The 18,287-nt window shown below is 39.6% G+C and overlaps 2 protein-coding genes across 2 annotated transcripts; both read left to right on the top strand.

Annotated features, from left to right (window-relative positions):
• The first annotated feature begins 6,300 nt into the window (after positions 1 to 6,300).
• Positions 6,301 to 11,424, top strand: mmp20b (matrix metallopeptidase 20b (enamelysin)). Its single transcript, XM_034700480.1, has 10 exons — positions 6,301 to 6,435; positions 7,108 to 7,346; positions 7,906 to 8,054; positions 8,381 to 8,506; positions 8,593 to 8,751; positions 8,862 to 9,033; positions 9,409 to 9,542; positions 9,670 to 9,826; positions 10,579 to 10,682; positions 11,174 to 11,424. The coding sequence occupies exons 1-10, from the start codon at positions 6,301 to 6,303 to the stop codon at positions 11,272 to 11,274; spliced, it is 1,476 nt and encodes a 491-aa protein (XP_034556371.1). The 3' UTR covers positions 11,275 to 11,424.
• A 480-nt stretch (positions 11,425 to 11,904) lies between these two features.
• On the top strand, positions 11,905 to 17,039 carry mmp20a (matrix metallopeptidase 20a (enamelysin)). Its single transcript, XM_034700481.1, has 10 exons — positions 11,905 to 12,021; positions 12,673 to 12,920; positions 13,101 to 13,249; positions 13,406 to 13,531; positions 14,951 to 15,112; positions 15,233 to 15,344; positions 15,425 to 15,567; positions 15,788 to 15,944; positions 16,221 to 16,324; positions 16,618 to 17,039. The coding sequence occupies exons 1-10, from the start codon at positions 11,905 to 11,907 to the stop codon at positions 16,716 to 16,718; spliced, it is 1,419 nt and encodes a 472-aa protein (XP_034556372.1). The 3' UTR covers positions 16,719 to 17,039.
• The last annotated feature ends 1,248 nt before the right edge of the window (positions 17,040 to 18,287 follow it).

Raw genomic sequence — 18,287 nt, 5'->3', positions numbered from 1 at the left:
TAGTTCCTAATTTAGTTCCTTAATAGTCTAATATGTTCCTCTCAGTGGAAGTCTACATTTAAAGACGTGTAGTCTATGGCTATCAATGAAATCATCTCTTCATACTTAAAAATTATGGCAAATTGATAATAGAATAATGCAACCACAGATGTACAGCACTTCACTTTATTAGTGCAACCAAGTAACAATGATGGGCAACATCTCAGCTTTCTCTTTTCACAAAAAATATAAAATGAGCTAAGAAAAAAACAAAAGAGCCAGCAAAGGAATCAGGAAGCTGCCTTACTGAAATAAGTAAATAATAATAATAATCAGAGGATCAGTGCTTTAATGACCTAAATAGAACTGAATGACAAAAATGGCCGCAAATGTTTCTCAACTCAACTCAAAATATACCTGTTTAATCCTGATATTCATCCTGCTAAGTGGTCGATATAAAACAAAGCAAATGTCACGTTTTTTTATTTGAGTTATCGTAAACTCTGAAAAAATCTCACCGGTGTAAAGACACACTCTGTATTTAAAGATCTCTCAGAGATTTAAAAACTGTCTTCCTGCATGGCGATGTCTATTATGATCAGCCATGTCTACAACGTGAAGTTTTTGTGCAGCTGTGTCGCTCTTTTTGTTCCGTTTGTTTTCACTATCGGGAGTTTGCACTCCTACTAGCCAGGGACCCCTTACAGGTGAGAAAATTGTCCATGGCCCCCTCATAATTGTAACACAGATTAAGCACATTAGTGATGTGTCATGATCAAAAGCTGCAGCTCTGAGAGCCGATGCTTTATAGTGAATCAGAAGAGCCGGCTCACAACGAGAGAGAGACCACTCCCATTTTTTTCCTTTCGCTGCTTAGCTCTCACAGTGCTCAGCCCCAGCTCTGCTCACAGCAGAACTTTGTTTTGATTGGTCAGCATGGCGATCATGCGGCCAATCACATGTGGGGATATAGGATACAGGTGATGGAGGGGAGGCTGTGTATCCTGGCTTCATCTGTTCCTTCAAAGAGAGTCTTCTTGAAGACCGGGCAAATACTGACTGAGAGGAGAAATCAGATCAGCCCATCCAAGCTGAGGCATCGGATTTATCTCAATGCCAACCTGCACTGAGGACATTAACAATGTTTGCTCAAGTTTGGTTCTGGTTCTGTTTACTTGAGTTTGGTTCTGGTTCTGTTTGCTCAAGTTTGGTTCTGGTTCCGTTTGCTTGAGTTTGGTTCTGGTATGGTTCTGGTATGGTTCTGGTATGGTTCTGGTTCGGATCTGGTTCGGATCTGGTTCGGTTCTGGTTCGGATCTGGTTCGGATCTGGTTCAGATCTGGTTCGGTTCTGGTTCGGTTCTGGTTCGGTTCTGGTACGGTTCTGGTTCGGTTCTGGTACGGTTCTGGTATGGTTCTGGTTCGGTTCTGGTTCGGATCTGGTTCGGTTCTGGTTCGGTTCTGGTTCGGTTCTGGTACGGTTCTGGTTCGGTTCGGTTCTGGTACGGTTCTGGTTCAGTTCTGGTACGGTTCTGTTTCGTTTCTGGTTCGGGTTTGGTTCGGTCCTGGTTGGGTTTGCTTGAGTTTGGTTCCGGTTCTGTTTGCTTGAGTTTGGTTCTGGTTCTGTTTGCTTGAGTTTGGTTCCGGTATGGTTCTGATATGGTTCTGGTATGGTTCTGGTTCGGTTCTGGTTCGGATCTGCTTCGGATCTGGTTCGGTTCTGGTTCAGTTCTGCTACGGTTCTGGTTCGGTTCAGTTCGGTTCTGGTACGGTTCTGGTTCAGTTCTGGTACGGTTCTGGTTCGGTTCTGGTTCGGCTCTGGTTTGGTTATGGTTGGGTTTGCTTGAGTTTGGTTCTGGTTCGGCTCTGGTTTGGTTATGGTTGGGTTTGCTTGAGTTTGGTTCTGGTTCTGTTTGCTTGAGTATGGTTCTGGTTCTAACCCTTATCCTAACCCTAACCCTAATCCTAATCCTAACCCTAACCCTAATCCTAATCATAACCCTAACCCTAATCCTAATCATAACCCTAACCCTAATCATAACCCTAACCCTAATCATAACCCTAACCCTAACCCTAACCTTAATCCTAACTCTAACCCTAATCCTAACCCTAACCCTAATCATAACCCTAATCCTAACCCTAACCCTAATCCTAACCCTAACCCTAATCCTAACCCTAACCCTAATCCTAACCCTAAACCTAACCCTAATCCTAACCCTAACCCTAATCATAACCCTAACCCTAACCCTAACCCTAACCCTCACCCTAATCATAACCCTAACCCTAACCCTAACCGAACCCTAACCCTAATCTTAACCCTAACCCTAGTCATAACACTAACCCTAACCCTAATCCTAACCCTTATCCTAACCCTAACCCTAATTCTAATCCTAAACCTAACCCTAACCCTAACCCTAATCATAACCCTAATCATAACCCTAACCCTAACCCTAACCCTAATCCTAACCCTAACCCTAATTCTAATCCTAAACCTAACCCTAACCCTAACCCTAATCCTAACCCTAATCATAACCCTAACCCTAACCCTAACCCTAATCCTAATCCTAACCCTAATCCTAATCCTAATCCTAATCCTAATCCTAATCATAACCCTAACCCTAATCCTAACCCTAAACCTAACCCTAACCCTAACCCTAATCCTAACCCTAACCCTAACCCAAACCCTAATCCTAACCCTAAACCTAACCCTAACCCTAACCCTAACCCTAATCATAATCCTAACCCTAACCCTAACCCTAACCCTAATCCTAACCCTAACCCTAACCCAAACCCTAACCCTAAACCCAATCCTAACCCTAACCCTAACCCTAACCCTAACCCTAACCCTAATCCTAACCCTAACCCTAACCCTAACCCAAACCCTAACCCTAACCCTAATCCTAACCCTAACCCTAACCCTAATCATAACCCTAACCCTAATCCTAACCCTAACCATAACCCTAACCCTAACCCTAATCCTAACCCTAACCCTAATCCTAACCCTAACCCTAACCCTAATCCTAATCCTAACCCTAACCCTAATCATAACCCTAACCCTAACCCTAACCCTAATCATAACCCTAACCCTAACCCTAATCCTAACCCTAACCCTAATCATAACCCTAACCCTAACCCTAATCATAGCCCTAACCCTAACCCTAATCCTAACCCTAACCCTAACCCTAATCCTAACCCTAACCCTAACCCTAATCCTAACCCTAACCCTAACCCTAATCCTAATCCTAACCCTAACCCTAATCATAACCCTAACCCTAACCCTAATCATAACCCTAACCCTAACCCTAATCCTAACCCTAACCCTAATCATAACCCTAACCCTAACCCTAATCATAACCCTAACCCTAATCATAACCCTAACCCTAACCCTGATCCTAATCCTAACCCTAATCCTAATAATAACCCTAACCCTAACCCTAACCCTAATCATAACCCTAACCCTAATCCTAATCCTAACCCTAACCCTAACCCTAACCCTAATCATAACCCTAACCCTAACCCTAATCATAACCCTAACCCTAACCCTAATCATAACCCTAACCCTAATCATAACCCTAACCCTAATCCTAATCCTAACCCTAATCCTAATCATAACCCTAACCCTAATCCTAATCATAACCCTAACCCTAACCCTAACCCTAATCATAACCCTAACCCTAATCCTAATCCTAATCCTAACTCTAACCCTAATCATAACCCTACTCATAACCCTCATCCTAACCCTAACCCTAATCCTAACCCTAACCGTAATCCTAACCCTAACCCTAATCCTAACCCTAACCCTAACCATAACCCTAACCCTAACCCTAACCCTAATCCTAACCCTAATCCTAACCCTAACCCTAACCCTAATCACAACCCTAACCCTAACCCTAATCATAACCTTAACCCTAATCCTAATCACAACCCTAACCCTAACCCTAGGATTAGGGTGAGAATGTTTTTGTAACAGAATAAATGCACAAAATTGGTCAATTATAAGTCTTCTTATAAAAACACAGTATGTAAAAGGGTTTTCAACACAAACCATTATTTTTTGCAAAGTTAAGGTAAAATATACGGCTACACAAGAGCCTAAATTAAGAGCCGTTCGGGAGTCGAAAGAGCCGGCTCTTCTTTGGGAGCTGAGTTAAAAGAGCCAGCTCTCTGAAAAGAGCCGAACTTCCCATCATCACCATATTGTAAAACGTATCAATGTAAATACTTCAGACCTGTACCATAGTGATAAACAGATAACACTTCAATTTGAATCAAGTAAATACCACTTGTATACTTTAAAACAGAGGGTCATTTCATTCCTTGTGGACTCAACATGACAGCATTTATACTTTTCAAGTAATTGATCTTAAAAGCTTTCAGAAAATTAACAGTAGCAAGATTCACATATCCCTTCGAGCCACCAAATGGTATCATAACAATGGTGTATTTGCTGTTTTGTAATGACACAGCACAATTTTATAATTTATTAGAAATGTATTCAAATTATTTCACGGACCCCCACGCTATGGTTCGCAGACCCCCAGGGGTCCCAGGACCCCACTTTGAGAACAACTGAGCTAGAGTACGGTAATTGAGCTCTCAGCCTGCAGAGAAAGTTGTGAGGCTCAGACCCCCGAGCTCTCTGCCCGACTCCACTGGTCACACTATAACTTAAATATAAGACTCTTTGAATCAAAAGAGCACTCTACAAGGTTAATGTACCATAAAACATAAACAATATACCCCCGTTTTCTGTGAATGCATGATTATGAAGTGAAGGAGAAAAGATGTGAAAAAAGTTGTGCAGTGTCGCTGTCTTTTCCAGCACAGTGTGCACTCAACTTTCAATGAATGGGGATGTGTTTTGTTAATTGGGTCAGGTCGCACGCAGTCATGTTGGAGTAATTTTCCAGGACTATATTATGTGATTTTCCAGGACATTTTACCTTTTCTCCCATTTTCCAGGTGTTTTCCAGTACTGGAAAACTGGTCAACTGTTTTCCAGGTTTTCCAGGACGTGTGGGAACCCTGTGTTTCTCAGACTCAAACCTCCTTTTAAACATCAACTGCATAATCATCCATTAAAGTAAAAAAGATAATACTTTAATAAACTTGTGGAGACTAATACTGCTCATCTAGGCTTCTCGTTCTCACATGACACATCTTTGGCATATCGTGTGTGTGAAAGTATGTTCGGGAAAGCGATGTTTCTCCTGCTTTAATTTAATTACCTGAACAGTCTCTCCCAGCTTGTAACCCTTGAGCTCCAAACTCCACAATCACTCATCACTTCAAGCTCAAAATGACTTCATTACCTCGTCTGTACCCAGACCATAAAACCAGAGCAGCACAGCTCTTCAAGTCTGTCTACAAAAGAGCGTGGCATACTCTGAAAAACTTAGCTCATACTGCCCTGCATAGGAATGCTGCTGGTCCCATAAAGCACCACAATGACCAATCAACCGTAATTGTAGCCTTAATTTACCGCGGCACCACCCTTGCCAATCTATGCGGCCTGGCTGGCGGCCATTTTCGTCTTGGAAGGCCTTAAATCCATGCTTGCAATTTCAGCTCCCTTTCAGCGAACTCTTTCATTGAAAGGTTTTACATGCATGTGCCACTGAGATGGGACTAGAATGGACTTTGATGGTGTTATTTCAGGAAAGCTTGCAGAATGCGTGGGACTGAGCGTTGCCACCCAGCTTATTGTGTTGCATCAGTCGGGAGTTTTGTTGAGGTTTTTCCGACAGGATTTCTGCTGAGGAAATTGTCTACTCAATATCAGACGTTTTTATAGTTTGGCAAACATAGCAAGGCTTGCAATAAAAACATGTCTTCCACAGAAAATATTTCTCTTTGCTGCTGTGTTGCTTCATGTTGAAGTTTCACCATTCATATGTGATCATTTTAGTCAACAAACAACAACTTTGAATGTTAATTCTGTGCCTTTATCTCATAAAAGGTCTGTAATAATTATTTTTATAACAGATTTTTATATATAGTTTCAATTATTCTTAAATATGATGTTCAAATTCAAACACACACTGCTTCTGTTATCCTTTCAGGCAGTCATTGGAGCAAACACATCATGTGACAAAGAAAAAAAAAAACAGTTCAAATGTAATTTCTTTCTTTCCTCTTTTTTTTCTGGTCTTGGCTCCCTGCAAACCCCTCCCTAATTCCATAGTACTGTCTGAGGCTTCCCTTGAATTTGCAAGCACTATGAGTCACAATAGCCATTTAAAAGGCTATCTCATTAACCCGAACTCCCATCTCTATGTATCTGAACCGGGTCACTGCAGTTCATGTAGAGCTAAGTCTGTGAAATGCCTGTCATGGTGCTCTCCTGCTGTGTCTTGGTCTTGCTTATGCCTGGTCTGTGTTTATCAGCACCCACATACATGCCGGACGTAACAAGCTCTCCTTCAGCAGAACCACAGGGTGACTTGAAGCTGGCCACTGTAAGTGCATAATTGCATGAGCTGTATTACAAATGTTTTAAATTTGACTTTGTATGACTTGTACTCTTGTAAAATGTTAAAAGCATGCAAGTTTCAATGTGTTTTGTTATAGGTTAGCAAAATTGCAAAGATAATTTCTTACCAGTGTGTGGGGTTTTTCAGATTTTATTTTTGTTTCTGTGTGGGTGGGAGATGAAGGTAAGTCATTGCACCGTCCTCAAAGTAGCTACAGAAATGTAAATGCCTGCTTTTGAACATTCTTCAGCATATGTTTTTTTTTTCCTCCTAATTTTCTCTCTTTTTTTAAAACCTATTCTTGTTTTCTTAGAAGACAGGATTTTGTTTGTGATTTTATTTTGAAAGACATCCTGCATGGATATTATTTGTGCTGCTTAGAATGTCTTCAACCAGTTTATTGTCATGACGGGTTTAAGTTGTAATTAGACAGTATTTATAATTTGTGGTTGATGCTGTCAATCTGACCAGCCAAGGGTCAAAGCAGTGTGTTTACGAGAAGCTTTAATTAAATTAAGACACACAATTTGGTTATTGCTACAAAAATACAATCAAAGATAATTCATAATAATTTATTTTGGAACTAATTGAGATGTGCAGGATTAGTTAATTTGCTTGGCTATTGACGGAGCATGTGGATCTCCAATCCTCTCATAGGAATACCTTCAGCAGTATTACGACCTGGAAAAAGAGCCTTTGGGGCGCATGAAGCGGAGTGGGGCCTCCTTCACCTCTAAGGTGAAAGACATGCAGATTTTTTTTGGCCTCAATGCATCAGGTGCTCTTGACTTTGACACCCTGGAGCTGATGAGGAGCCCTCGGTGTGGTGTTCCAGATGTGGAGGAGTACAGTCACATCCAGGGGACACGATGGAACAAGAATGTCATCACCTACAGGTATCTACATGTTTTAAGATTATATCACTCTTGTTTATGTTTATATTGAAGCAGAGCTGAAGTCAGTGTATAAAACATATATCATGTCTGACCCAGACTGAACTAGCAGCAAATAAAACATTCATTGTCCCTAAAATGTAAACCAGCAGGCAATAAAAGCTTTGGCAGGAATATGGAATTGCAACTGTCAAAAATCATTATGGCATTATATTTTAGGGGTTTGGAGTCCTGCCTGTGAGAGTTATTAAGGGCTTGTTATAGTGTGAAGTTCACCATACATGCTTCAACTTATGTAACATTGTCTGAAAACATTCTTCTGTTTGAGTTCTGTTCGGGCCGTGCCTGCAGGACTGAATGCAGACGAATGTATAATTAAAGAGAGAGAGTTAAATAAGGCAGCTGTTGCCAGTGTGTCTAAAATGCATAAACATAAATTTGGTACATGTTTGTCAACTTGGGGTTCTATGGGTTTTGGGTAGATACTGTTATAACAACAATAAAGTCAGATTTATGGGTCCAGTGTCTAACTATATCGTGACATCTACTGTTGCTGCTGTAGCATTGGCACATACACCAGAGACATGCCTCGCAGCACTGTGGACTCTCTGATTGACTCAGCTTTCAGCGTTTGGGCCAGAGCCAGCAGTCTGACTTTTGTCAGGTCACACAACCGCAATGCTGACATCATGGTGGAGTTTGTGACCTATGGTAGGTTTGTGTTTTTTATAATGCATGTTACAGGGACATGCAGTATTGAGAAGTGCGGCAAATGCTCATATTTCATTATTGAGTGTCGTAAAGCAGTGCAGGAAATTTGATTTATGATGTATTATGTCAGACACCAGACCATGAAGAATAACATCGAGAGCCTCAGTAGTAATTTAACTGTAACCAAAGCAGTGTCAGCATGTCAGCTGCTGGTCTAGACTGACTCATTTAGATGAGGTCAACAGAGGCCTTGAGTTCTATTTTGGCATGAAAAGAAAATGGGTTTCTCTGAGGTTTCTGTTTCCTGTTTGGCTGGCATTATGAAGAACATGGTGACTTGTACCCATTTGATGGACCCAGAGGCACACTGGCTCATGCTTTTGGACCAGGGTTGGGTGTTGGAGGAGACACGCACTTTGATGATGCTGAGCACTGGACAGCAGGAGAAACAGGTGCAGCACTGAATCACACTGGCATTACATGATGAAACTGACTGATATTAATAGATAACTATAAGAGTGGATTAATTTTCTTGCAGGGTTTAATCTTTTTTTTGTAGCTGCACATGAATTTGGCCATGCACTGGGCCTGAAGCACTCCACAAACCCAGAGTCACTGATGTACCCCAACTATAAATCATCCCGTCCAGCCAACATACTGTCAAGTGAAGATGTAGCAAATATCAATGCACTTTATGGTAAACACCTTATCTGTATGATTAACTCACTATTGTGGGTAATTACAATTTATTTTATCATTGGTGTTGTTATGAATTGATGTTTGTTTGTTTATTTGTTGATTTGTCAGGTCCAGTCAGAGGTCATGCAAATCACTTGTCAAGATTCGGTTGGAGCTCTCAGCACAGTCCCTGGCTGTCAGGATCAATGCTCCCCCGACTCATGCAGAATAAATGTGACCCTGATCTGACTTTTGACGCAGTGTCAACTCTGGGTGATGCCACCTTTTTTTTCAAAGGAAGGTATGTTGATGATTTTCTCTTTCTTTCATTTGTAACTTCTTTTTTGATAAAGAAATGATACAGTGCATCTTAGAATAAATAATGGCAAAATAGTAATTTTGTATCTCCGATTGCTGCTGTCTCTAACAGATGTGATGGTTTGCTGTGTGAAAGCGTGAAAATGTACCTATTATTACTCACTGAAAGTTATCTTTTTTGTAATGTAGTGTCTATACATTTAAAAGGCTTTATATTTATTCTGCAATCACATCTGAATAATCTGAATCATTATTAGAACAGCCTCTTCTCCACACATTCCATGTAGAGGTCTTGGTTGCATCCTATAATAACTTGTCATTAATGTTCTGAGCTAACATACAACCTTTTCCCCACAAGATACCTCTGGATTAAACATAATGAGCACTATGACACTAAAGAAGGTCCCATAACCAACTTTATGCCCAAGATTGAAACCAGCATTGATGCTGCCTTCTGGGTGCCTCGCAGATCCACAGCTTATCTCATTCACGGTAACTGCTTTAATAATTCAGCACTAAAAACAAGAATGCCTTAAAATTGACCCTTGCCCAAATTTCTAAATGCATTGAAACTCTTAGTAAAAAAAATCTTCTGTTTGTTTTTAATATGTGTGAACAGAATCGATGTTCTGGACAGTGAGAGGCTCTCTTGTGAGGGGAAAGCCTCGAGCACTGAGTCACTTTGGATTTCCAGCCTGGGTCCAGGATGTTGATGCAGCAGTGCACATAGTGAAAACAGGACGCACACTCTTCTTTATGCATGATATTTACTGGAGGTAAGGCAACAATGGCGCAATATCAATCGATTAACTTACAGGTAAAAATAAGTATTCAGTATTTTGCATTTGTGACTCCATTTGAAAGTCATGAGGACCAGTGCTATGTTTTTGCATCCATCTCAGAAAGTATTACATTTTTGATGGTACACTTGCTTGTAAAAAGTAGAATTACACATTTTTTTAATTAAAAATACAACACCAAAAAAAAAACTGAAAAAAAATCTTTAACACATACTGAAAAGCAAATAAATAAGAGGTACTGATTTGCCCACAAGCGGTTGCCAAAAGTGACTCAATCTGAAGGTTACTCACAGGAATGTTAAATACAGGTTAAAACAATTTAAATAATAAGTAGTGTAGTGTAGAAATAGAAATATGTGTTGAACCAAGGGAAATCTTCATCCAGTGACTTTTAATGTAATGCATTAGCACAATGGAATAAAGCCTTTTCATTAGAATATGCTCTGAGAAGTGAATATATCACTACTAAACTGCAATGTATTTTATGAAAGTGTATCAACACGTCAAAGCACTGGTGGGTTAGAACATGCAATCTAAAAAGTTCACCTAGTTGTTACAGAAAGATTTCGTGTTATTTGAACCTCACAGACAAAGCAAAGGGCTCAATTTGGACTTTTGAAGATTGCTCATGTGACTGTTAGTTGCTAAATGTTTTGTCCCAGCTTTGAAATTGGAACATGATCATGAGTCATAACTTCTCATACACATTTATATCGTGCATTTTTCAGCTTCAATGAAAACCGAAGAGTCATGGATTTTGGTTTCCCAAAATACATCAGCGACGACTTTCCTGGAGTCAACACAACAATAAATGCAGCTGTGCATAAAGAGGGTGAGCCAGAGAAAGAACCGTCACTCATTGTACTTTATGTTTGTGATGTAACCCAAGTTACTTGAACCTTAGTGAACTACATGATATACAGTAACAGTGGGCAAGCAGGGCAATGTTCTGATTAATTGATCTATTCTACAGTTAGATAGTCTGTCCATGGGGTGGGGGGATTTCACATCTTGTGTTGTATCACAGGAATGCTCATTTACATGCAACATAAGCTTAGAGCAGGGAGGATTTTACAGAGCATGGGATTCCTCTCTGTGATTAAAATGTTATAATTTACCCACTTTAGATTTTAAAGCCCTTCATGTACTGCCATTCCAGCTGCTGGCAAGAGTGGATATTAAAGTTCAGAAAGTTACCTATCATCATCATCATAATCATTATCATCACCATCATAATCAGCACCATCATCACCGTAATCATCATCATCAACAACATCAACAAAACCAAAACGCATTCCAGACTTTTTTTTTTCTCCGTCGCAGGCTTCATCTACTTCTTCATCGGACCCGAAGTCTACAAATACGACTACACCCAGAAACATGTTGTCGGAGTTGAGAAAGCAAACTCCTGGCTTGGATGCTGAAATACTGTAAATCCACCAACATGCAACAAGGGAATTACTTGAAACACCCTGATTAAGTTAAAAACACAACAAGTAAAAGAACACTGTGCTTCTTCAGTCTTGAGTGAAGTTTTATTTCATATTTTGTCCGAATAAAGAATTCCAATTTAAGCATGACTTGTGTGCAGCTTTTATGTAACATACATTAAAATGCTCTGAGCATCTGCTGAACAGCTGTACAGGTTTTATAGGTTTCAATCATACTCTTAATTTAACTTGCATTCCACTGTGTTAGGGAATGATGGATATGACAGGAGATGAGGATAAATACTTTGTCACAGTAATTGTTGCAGGTTTCAACTTGACAATTGCATTGATATATTCAAAAAGCAACCCCCCTGGCATCTGTTTTATATACTACATACCACACTGTACACACATGTATTTAAACATTATTGCCAGAAAGCCCAGACTTAGCATGTAGACGTTTCTTCAGGAGGTTTTAACCACAAAACCTCCAGAAAACTAGGGGAAGGTAGACCCAGCTGTCAGTACAGGATTTAATGCTGTTGGACCATGTGACTGCACAACTACCACATGAATACTCCCATATAAAATATGTGGGGCCTGGAGGAAATGTGCATTCAAAACATGAAGTTGTTCTGGCTGTGGATACTTGGTTTGGGCTCTCTGATGCTGGTGGAAATTTTGAGTCTACCCATCGATCAGGATCAGCAGCCGCGGCCTGAAGATGTGCAGCTGGCTGAGGTTTGTGGCTGGGTGCCTGTCGCAGAGCTAATTCAAGACACAGATATGTTGTACAATTACATAGTCATTAACTGTTTTTTTAATTTAGCATTTACTTAAATGTTAAAAAATTTGAATGTTTTGTTACTGTGCTTTTATTTGATAGATGTGATATTAGTTTTAGATGTCTTCATTTTCATTGACATGTTGTCTTTAAACTGAGCTTTCATTTCGATGAATTGTACAACATTTTTAATCTTTCAATACTTAATTTTGAAGACTAAACAAAATCAAAGCTTTCTTTAAAGTCACAGAGAAGTCAATGGCTTTCAGAGAATTTGGACTCATTCGATCATTATCAACAGATCTGTAACAGCAGATTAAACCAATAATATGAAAAGCTTTAATCATTAATTAATCTCAAATTGGACGGAGAAATAGCAAAATACGGATTCATTTAACTAGTTCCAAGATGTAGCTTATTTTGCCGACCCACTTCATAATTATCTGACAATTTTAGTCCATATTGTCTATTCCTCATCCAAATTATTGAACTGATCTTTTATTAATGAAAGTGTTGTGGTGAGGGTAAAATTAGATTTGTATAAAGATTCACCCCATCAAGACTATTTGATTTCTGAATAAGTTCAACCTGACTCCTCTAAACAACAGAGCTACCTGAGCAGGTTTTACAACCTGAACCCCAGAGGAAGAGTGTCAGGAAGACGGATCAGGTCCACATCAGCCATGGATGACAAGATCAGAGAGATGCAAAACTTCTTTGGTCTCCAGGAGACAAGTCGTCTGGACGCTGAGACCCTGAATGTGATGAAGGAGCCGAGGTGTGGCGTTCCAGATATAGATAACTACAGTTTTTACCCTGGAAGGCCTAAATGGAAGAACCTCACCATCACATACATGTGAGATATGTTTGTTCATCTTTTTTCCTTGTTAACTCACAGCCATGTTTATTTGTTTTCCTGTATTTACAGCTTACTTCTAATCTTAAATAATGACATTATTGTAATTTGTATGTAGATTGCTTCCTCTATCTTACATTTTTTATTGATATATGTGTGTGTCCATCTTTGACAACACAGGATTGCAAAATACACTCCTGATATGAAGAAAGAAGAAGTGGAGGAATCCTACCATTCAGCTCTCAAGATGTGGAGTGATGAAGCACCGCTCAGTTTCATCAAAGTCAACCGTGGCAAAGCTGATATAGTTTTGACCTTCGCCCGTGGAAGTAAATCTGAAAACCACTCCTTAAAAATGATTAAGATACATTTAATATCAAGTTTCTTGTTACCGTTAATGATGATACATCTTCAATTTAACAACCGAAAACAGCAGAAATTAGTTGCCTATGTCTTAGTTTGAAAAAGTATTTTTTCTGATGCAGCTCATGGAGATTTCTATCCCTTTGACGGACCTCGAGGTGTGCTGGCTCACGCTTTTCAGCCAGGAGAGGGGATGGGAGGAGACGTGCACTTTGATGAGGATGAAACATGGACGGCAGGGAAGCAAGGTTTGTCAGAGTAACAAGAAAAAAGATCCTCTAAGTTAAGCAGAGACCAAACATTAATCCACCAAGAACAAATCACTTGGCAATGTTTTGAATATAACAGTGAGGAAGATCCTTAACAGACTGAAACATTGAGCAGAATTAGACTGATGTTGAAGAGCCTTCTGCTGTGACAGTGTTGGGCTTAGAAGGTGGAATAGAGGGAGATGCAGAAAATAAGAGCTGGATAGAGAGAAACAGACAAATTAAATTAAATGAAGAGTAGCCGAACAACAGTGGTAATAGAGGTAAGACAGTTATTAGTTTTAGCAGTTGGAGTCAGGCTCAGGGCGGCAGGCCACCTATGGCAAAGATCCAGAGGAACATACGGGACAAGGTAGCTCATGAACTCCTACAAAGATCTATGGTTACTGACTTAATGGGACTTGAAGAATTAAAATTAGTGACATGCAGTTATATGATCTGAATGCATGCAGGTAAACAAAGAGAAGAGAAAGAGAGATGGGAGCTTAGAGTGCCAGATCCCAGGTCTAAGCCTAAAGCCGCATAACTAGGAGCTGCTCCAAGCCTGAGCCAGCCCAAAGGATACTTTTAAGCCTACTCTTTAAAGTAGAGAGGATTTCTGCCTCTCATACCCTGACTTGTAGATGATTCCAAAAGAGACTGATAACTGAAGGCTATATCTTCCATAGTGCTTTTGCAAATATCATATATCACAAGCAGGCCTGCATTCTGGGAGCGCAATGCGGTAGAGAGGTGATCAGGCACTATGAGCTCTTGTGAGCTTTCAGTGAGAAAAAAAAGGGTTTTATATTCTATTCCTCATATTATATGGAGGCAGTGCAGAGAGGCTCGTACAGTAAGCTCTCTTTTCATATCAGTACTCCAGCTGCAACAATTTGGACAAGCTGAAAAGTCTTAATCCTCAATGTAACAAATGCATGGACTAGTTTTTCTGCATCATTTTGAGGCAGGATGTTCCTGTTTTTTGCAGAATTATGGAGATAAAAAAGGCTTACCTTGAAATGGGTTGTATGTGTGAGTTAAAGAATATATCCTGATCAATCAGAACTTAAAGATGGAGGCCTTTCCTGTAGTTTGCCAAAACAGTCCAGTCCAACAGTTCATTACACCTTTGATACATTTAAGAATAATAACCTCTGCCTGACTTATACATGAGCATTTCTATTCTTAATACTTAGTCTCAGCCACAATTGGAAGCACACTTATGTTGCACTGCATTTGCGAGCTGATACCCAAAAGGTGTTACACTTTAGACCACACCTAATTCAGCTCCTTGTTGACACAACTTCTGCTCTACACTTCTGGCTGTTTAAAACCCACAGGCTGATTTCAGAGAGATTCTAAGACAAATGACCTTTCAGATGGACTAATAGGACTTGTCTGTTGTTTGTATTTCAGGTTACAGTCTGTTTGCTGTTGCAGCTCATGAGCTTGGCCACTCACTGGGTTTGACCCACTCCAGAGACCCCTCCGCTATCATGTACCCCAATTACAGATATCGCAGCAATACACAGTACTCGCTGTCAAAAGACGATGTGCTTGGGATTCAAGCACTGTATGGTGAGGAACAATATAAATATGCTGAATGATTATTGGCACAAATAGCAGAAAGAGAAAAATCAGACTGGTATGCTGAAACATTCATGCCATATTGAAAGTTTTCTATTTCAATGTTCTTAGGAAAACCAACGAGAAAAGAAGAAAACCAACAAGCCCCTAAAAAGTGTGACCCAAACTTTTCTTTTGATGCAGCAGTCATGATAGCAGATGAGATTGTGTTCTTTAAAAACAGGTGGGTATTTAAATTATGATTAAAAGAGGGTTTCAATATGTTTGAGTTGCTCCTGAGTCTTCTTCCTGGTTCATCCTCAGGTACATGTGGATGAGAACGACACAGACGACTTACTGGAATCGCCTGAAGGAGAGCCCCAGCAGCGTGTTTTTACCCAGCATCAGTTCTCATGTTGATGCTGCTTATGACATCCCTGCCAAAGGCGTGGCGTACATATTCACTGGTAGAGTAATGAGCGGTCTGCAAAGCACGGCTGAGGCCCTTGTCAGCATGACAAGGCTAGATTTCCAGCAGGAAAGCACAGCATCGCACACAAATTATAGCCTTGTGCAACTTAAGTGTTGCAGTTCATGCATGAAGCTTACTGAGTTAGGCAGCGCTTGTGGTATGTTGCTGTTTTTCATAGTGTCCCAAAACGCAGTGACATGGCTGTGCTTTTCCAGGTCATAAGTACTGGGTGGTTCAACAGCTCAGGATGAAAAGTCAAGCTGGTTCCATCTATGAATACGGCTTCTCCCCCAGAGTCCGGCAGGTTGACGCGGCCGTGCATATCGCCGAGTATGGGAAAACAATCTTCTTCATTGGAGAGGTTTATTACAGGTAACTTTTTTGGATGCCAACTTGCTTCACAATAAAATGTTTCTCATTCTCTATTTTGATCATCTAAAGGGTCATATGGATATACAAAAGGGATTCATATTAAACCAATAAAACAAACATGTGCAATGGTATTATCTTAAATGTTCCTATAATGCCCATCCAAAATCAGTGAATTAATGTGTATAACCAAATTGGATTTTAGAACAAAGTGAAGGTAAAAAACATTCTCTGTACCTAAACATAAAACTTCCTCACTGAAAATGAATCCAACTTCAGTTATGATGAGCACAGGAGGAAGATGGACCCTGGCTTCCCCAAACTCATCCAATCTGACTGGCCTGGAATCCCCAGAAGGGTCGATGCTGCCTTCAAGTTACAGGGTAAAAACACCAGAAACTATTACAATCTCAAACTTTGTTTAATGTGGACCTGAGCTAAAGGACACAAATAGGGCAGAGCAGAAATAGAAGTCGTAATATTTTGTTTTAACCGTGTTGAGTTGCTAGACGGGTGGATTTTGCAGGTTTGGGCACACTTTACTTCGAAAACAACATTCAACACAGTCTTTGAACAAACTCATGTAGAAACCCTCTGTTTGTAGATAAACTTTATGGTTCATATGTCTTTGAAACAACCTGAGGAGATAACACACTGTCTGCTTTTTCATCCACAGGGAGCATCTTCATCCTCAGTGGAGCAAAATCCTATCAGTATGACTTCAGAAAAAAACGGGTGGTGAATGTAATCTCAGGCAATTCTTGGCTTGGATGCTGAAATAATACAATCGCATACATGTGCCTGAAGAAACCTCATTTGTTGAATGGGTTTCACAAAAAGGCCTTTAAATCTTTAATGTTACAGTTGTTGAACTGACACAACAACCATAAACAAATCTGTTTTTTACTGAATTGTGACCTGTTCTTCTTGGTGTCTGTGTTTGTGTCTCTTAAGTACCTCATAAATGTTATCTAATATCATTCAATTAAAGTGGCACTTACACATATTATATAAACAGACCTGGGATTTATAATGTGAAAAGCTTTATCTTATTAAAAAATGTAATGTAAATATATACATTTTCCACTCACATGTGAGTCCAACATGTACATAAATTACTAAATATCACTTAAAAATAATGCGCTTGAGAATGTTTTTGTTGACACAACTCTTTGAAATCAAAATATCTTTTTTTCTCTGTCTTTAAACGTGTCTTAATAAAGTTAAAATGTTCTTCATACTTCTCTAGTTCTTTTTTACAACACATTTGTTTTGCTATTGCTCCCCGAGACGTAACTTGATTAAGGACCAGGGTATTTTTCAAAATGTGTTCTTGGTAAAAGAACAAGGTTAGAGTTGCCTGCATCCAGGCAAAATGCCCTTGTTGAGTAGATAAGCATTCAAACAACATTAGCAGCATTTAAATGTTGTAGCTGGTTAAAGTGTTCTTCTTCTCCTGTTTATAGACTATTTTCTGGATAAATTAACTTTATTAAAATACACAGTTGTGAATATACTTGCAATAGCTCTTAAATCAGAGTTACTACAACTTCAAATTAAATGGGCATAAGTAAAACTGCAACATTTTACTCTTGAATTTAATAAAGTTAATGTATAAAGATGCAAAAACTGGAAATACTGAACATGACGTAAAAATGTCACAGAATTCTGTTACAGTTGACCTGTTACATTCCACCACTATCTGAGGTCATTTATTGAAAGTTAATAACTGTTGTCAAGGAGTTTTGACCAATTAGAATCAAGCATCTTTCACAGCTGGATGATCAGTAAGAAAGCCAGGGAAGAAGAGGAAATAATTTGGTGCAGGCAATCAGTTGTTGTTGTTTAGGGCTTCTCATTTGTTGCAATCTGGGCAAAGCAACTTTGGAAACATTGGTGCCCCCTTATGGCAGTAAGAGGTATAAATCACTAGTCACAAGACCTCAGTGTCCATGCAGGTAAACTCATGTCACATGAGTTAACTGCACAGTACATCCCACTCATGTTTACTTACCAAACTGGACTGTGGCCACGGTACGGAAATGGTTACGAAAACATAACCTCATATTGGCAAATAGTTGTTGTTTTGACTTTGTGGTTGTTTGTTTCTGATATTTCAAATTATTTCGATAAGAAAGTGACTATTTGTTCAGGAAAATATTGGATTTTTTTGCCACATGACACATCATACTCATGTATATATGCTGTTGCAGCTCACATATGCAGTAGCTTTTACTCTGTTCTCGTAGTTGAATAAATTGGGTGCATGTGATAAAATATCAATCAGAAAATTAAAAAACTTGGGAGGAAACAGTTTAACAGGGAGTCAGAGTGTCTGATTAAAAG

This window comes from Notolabrus celidotus, chromosome 14 (genome assembly GCF_009762535.1).
Source record: "Notolabrus celidotus isolate fNotCel1 chromosome 14, fNotCel1.pri, whole genome shotgun sequence".
NCBI lineage: Eukaryota > Metazoa > Chordata > Actinopteri > Labriformes > Labridae > Notolabrus > Notolabrus celidotus.
The sequence above is the reverse complement of the archived record's forward strand: the minus strand, read 5'-3'. Positions and strand labels throughout refer to the sequence as shown.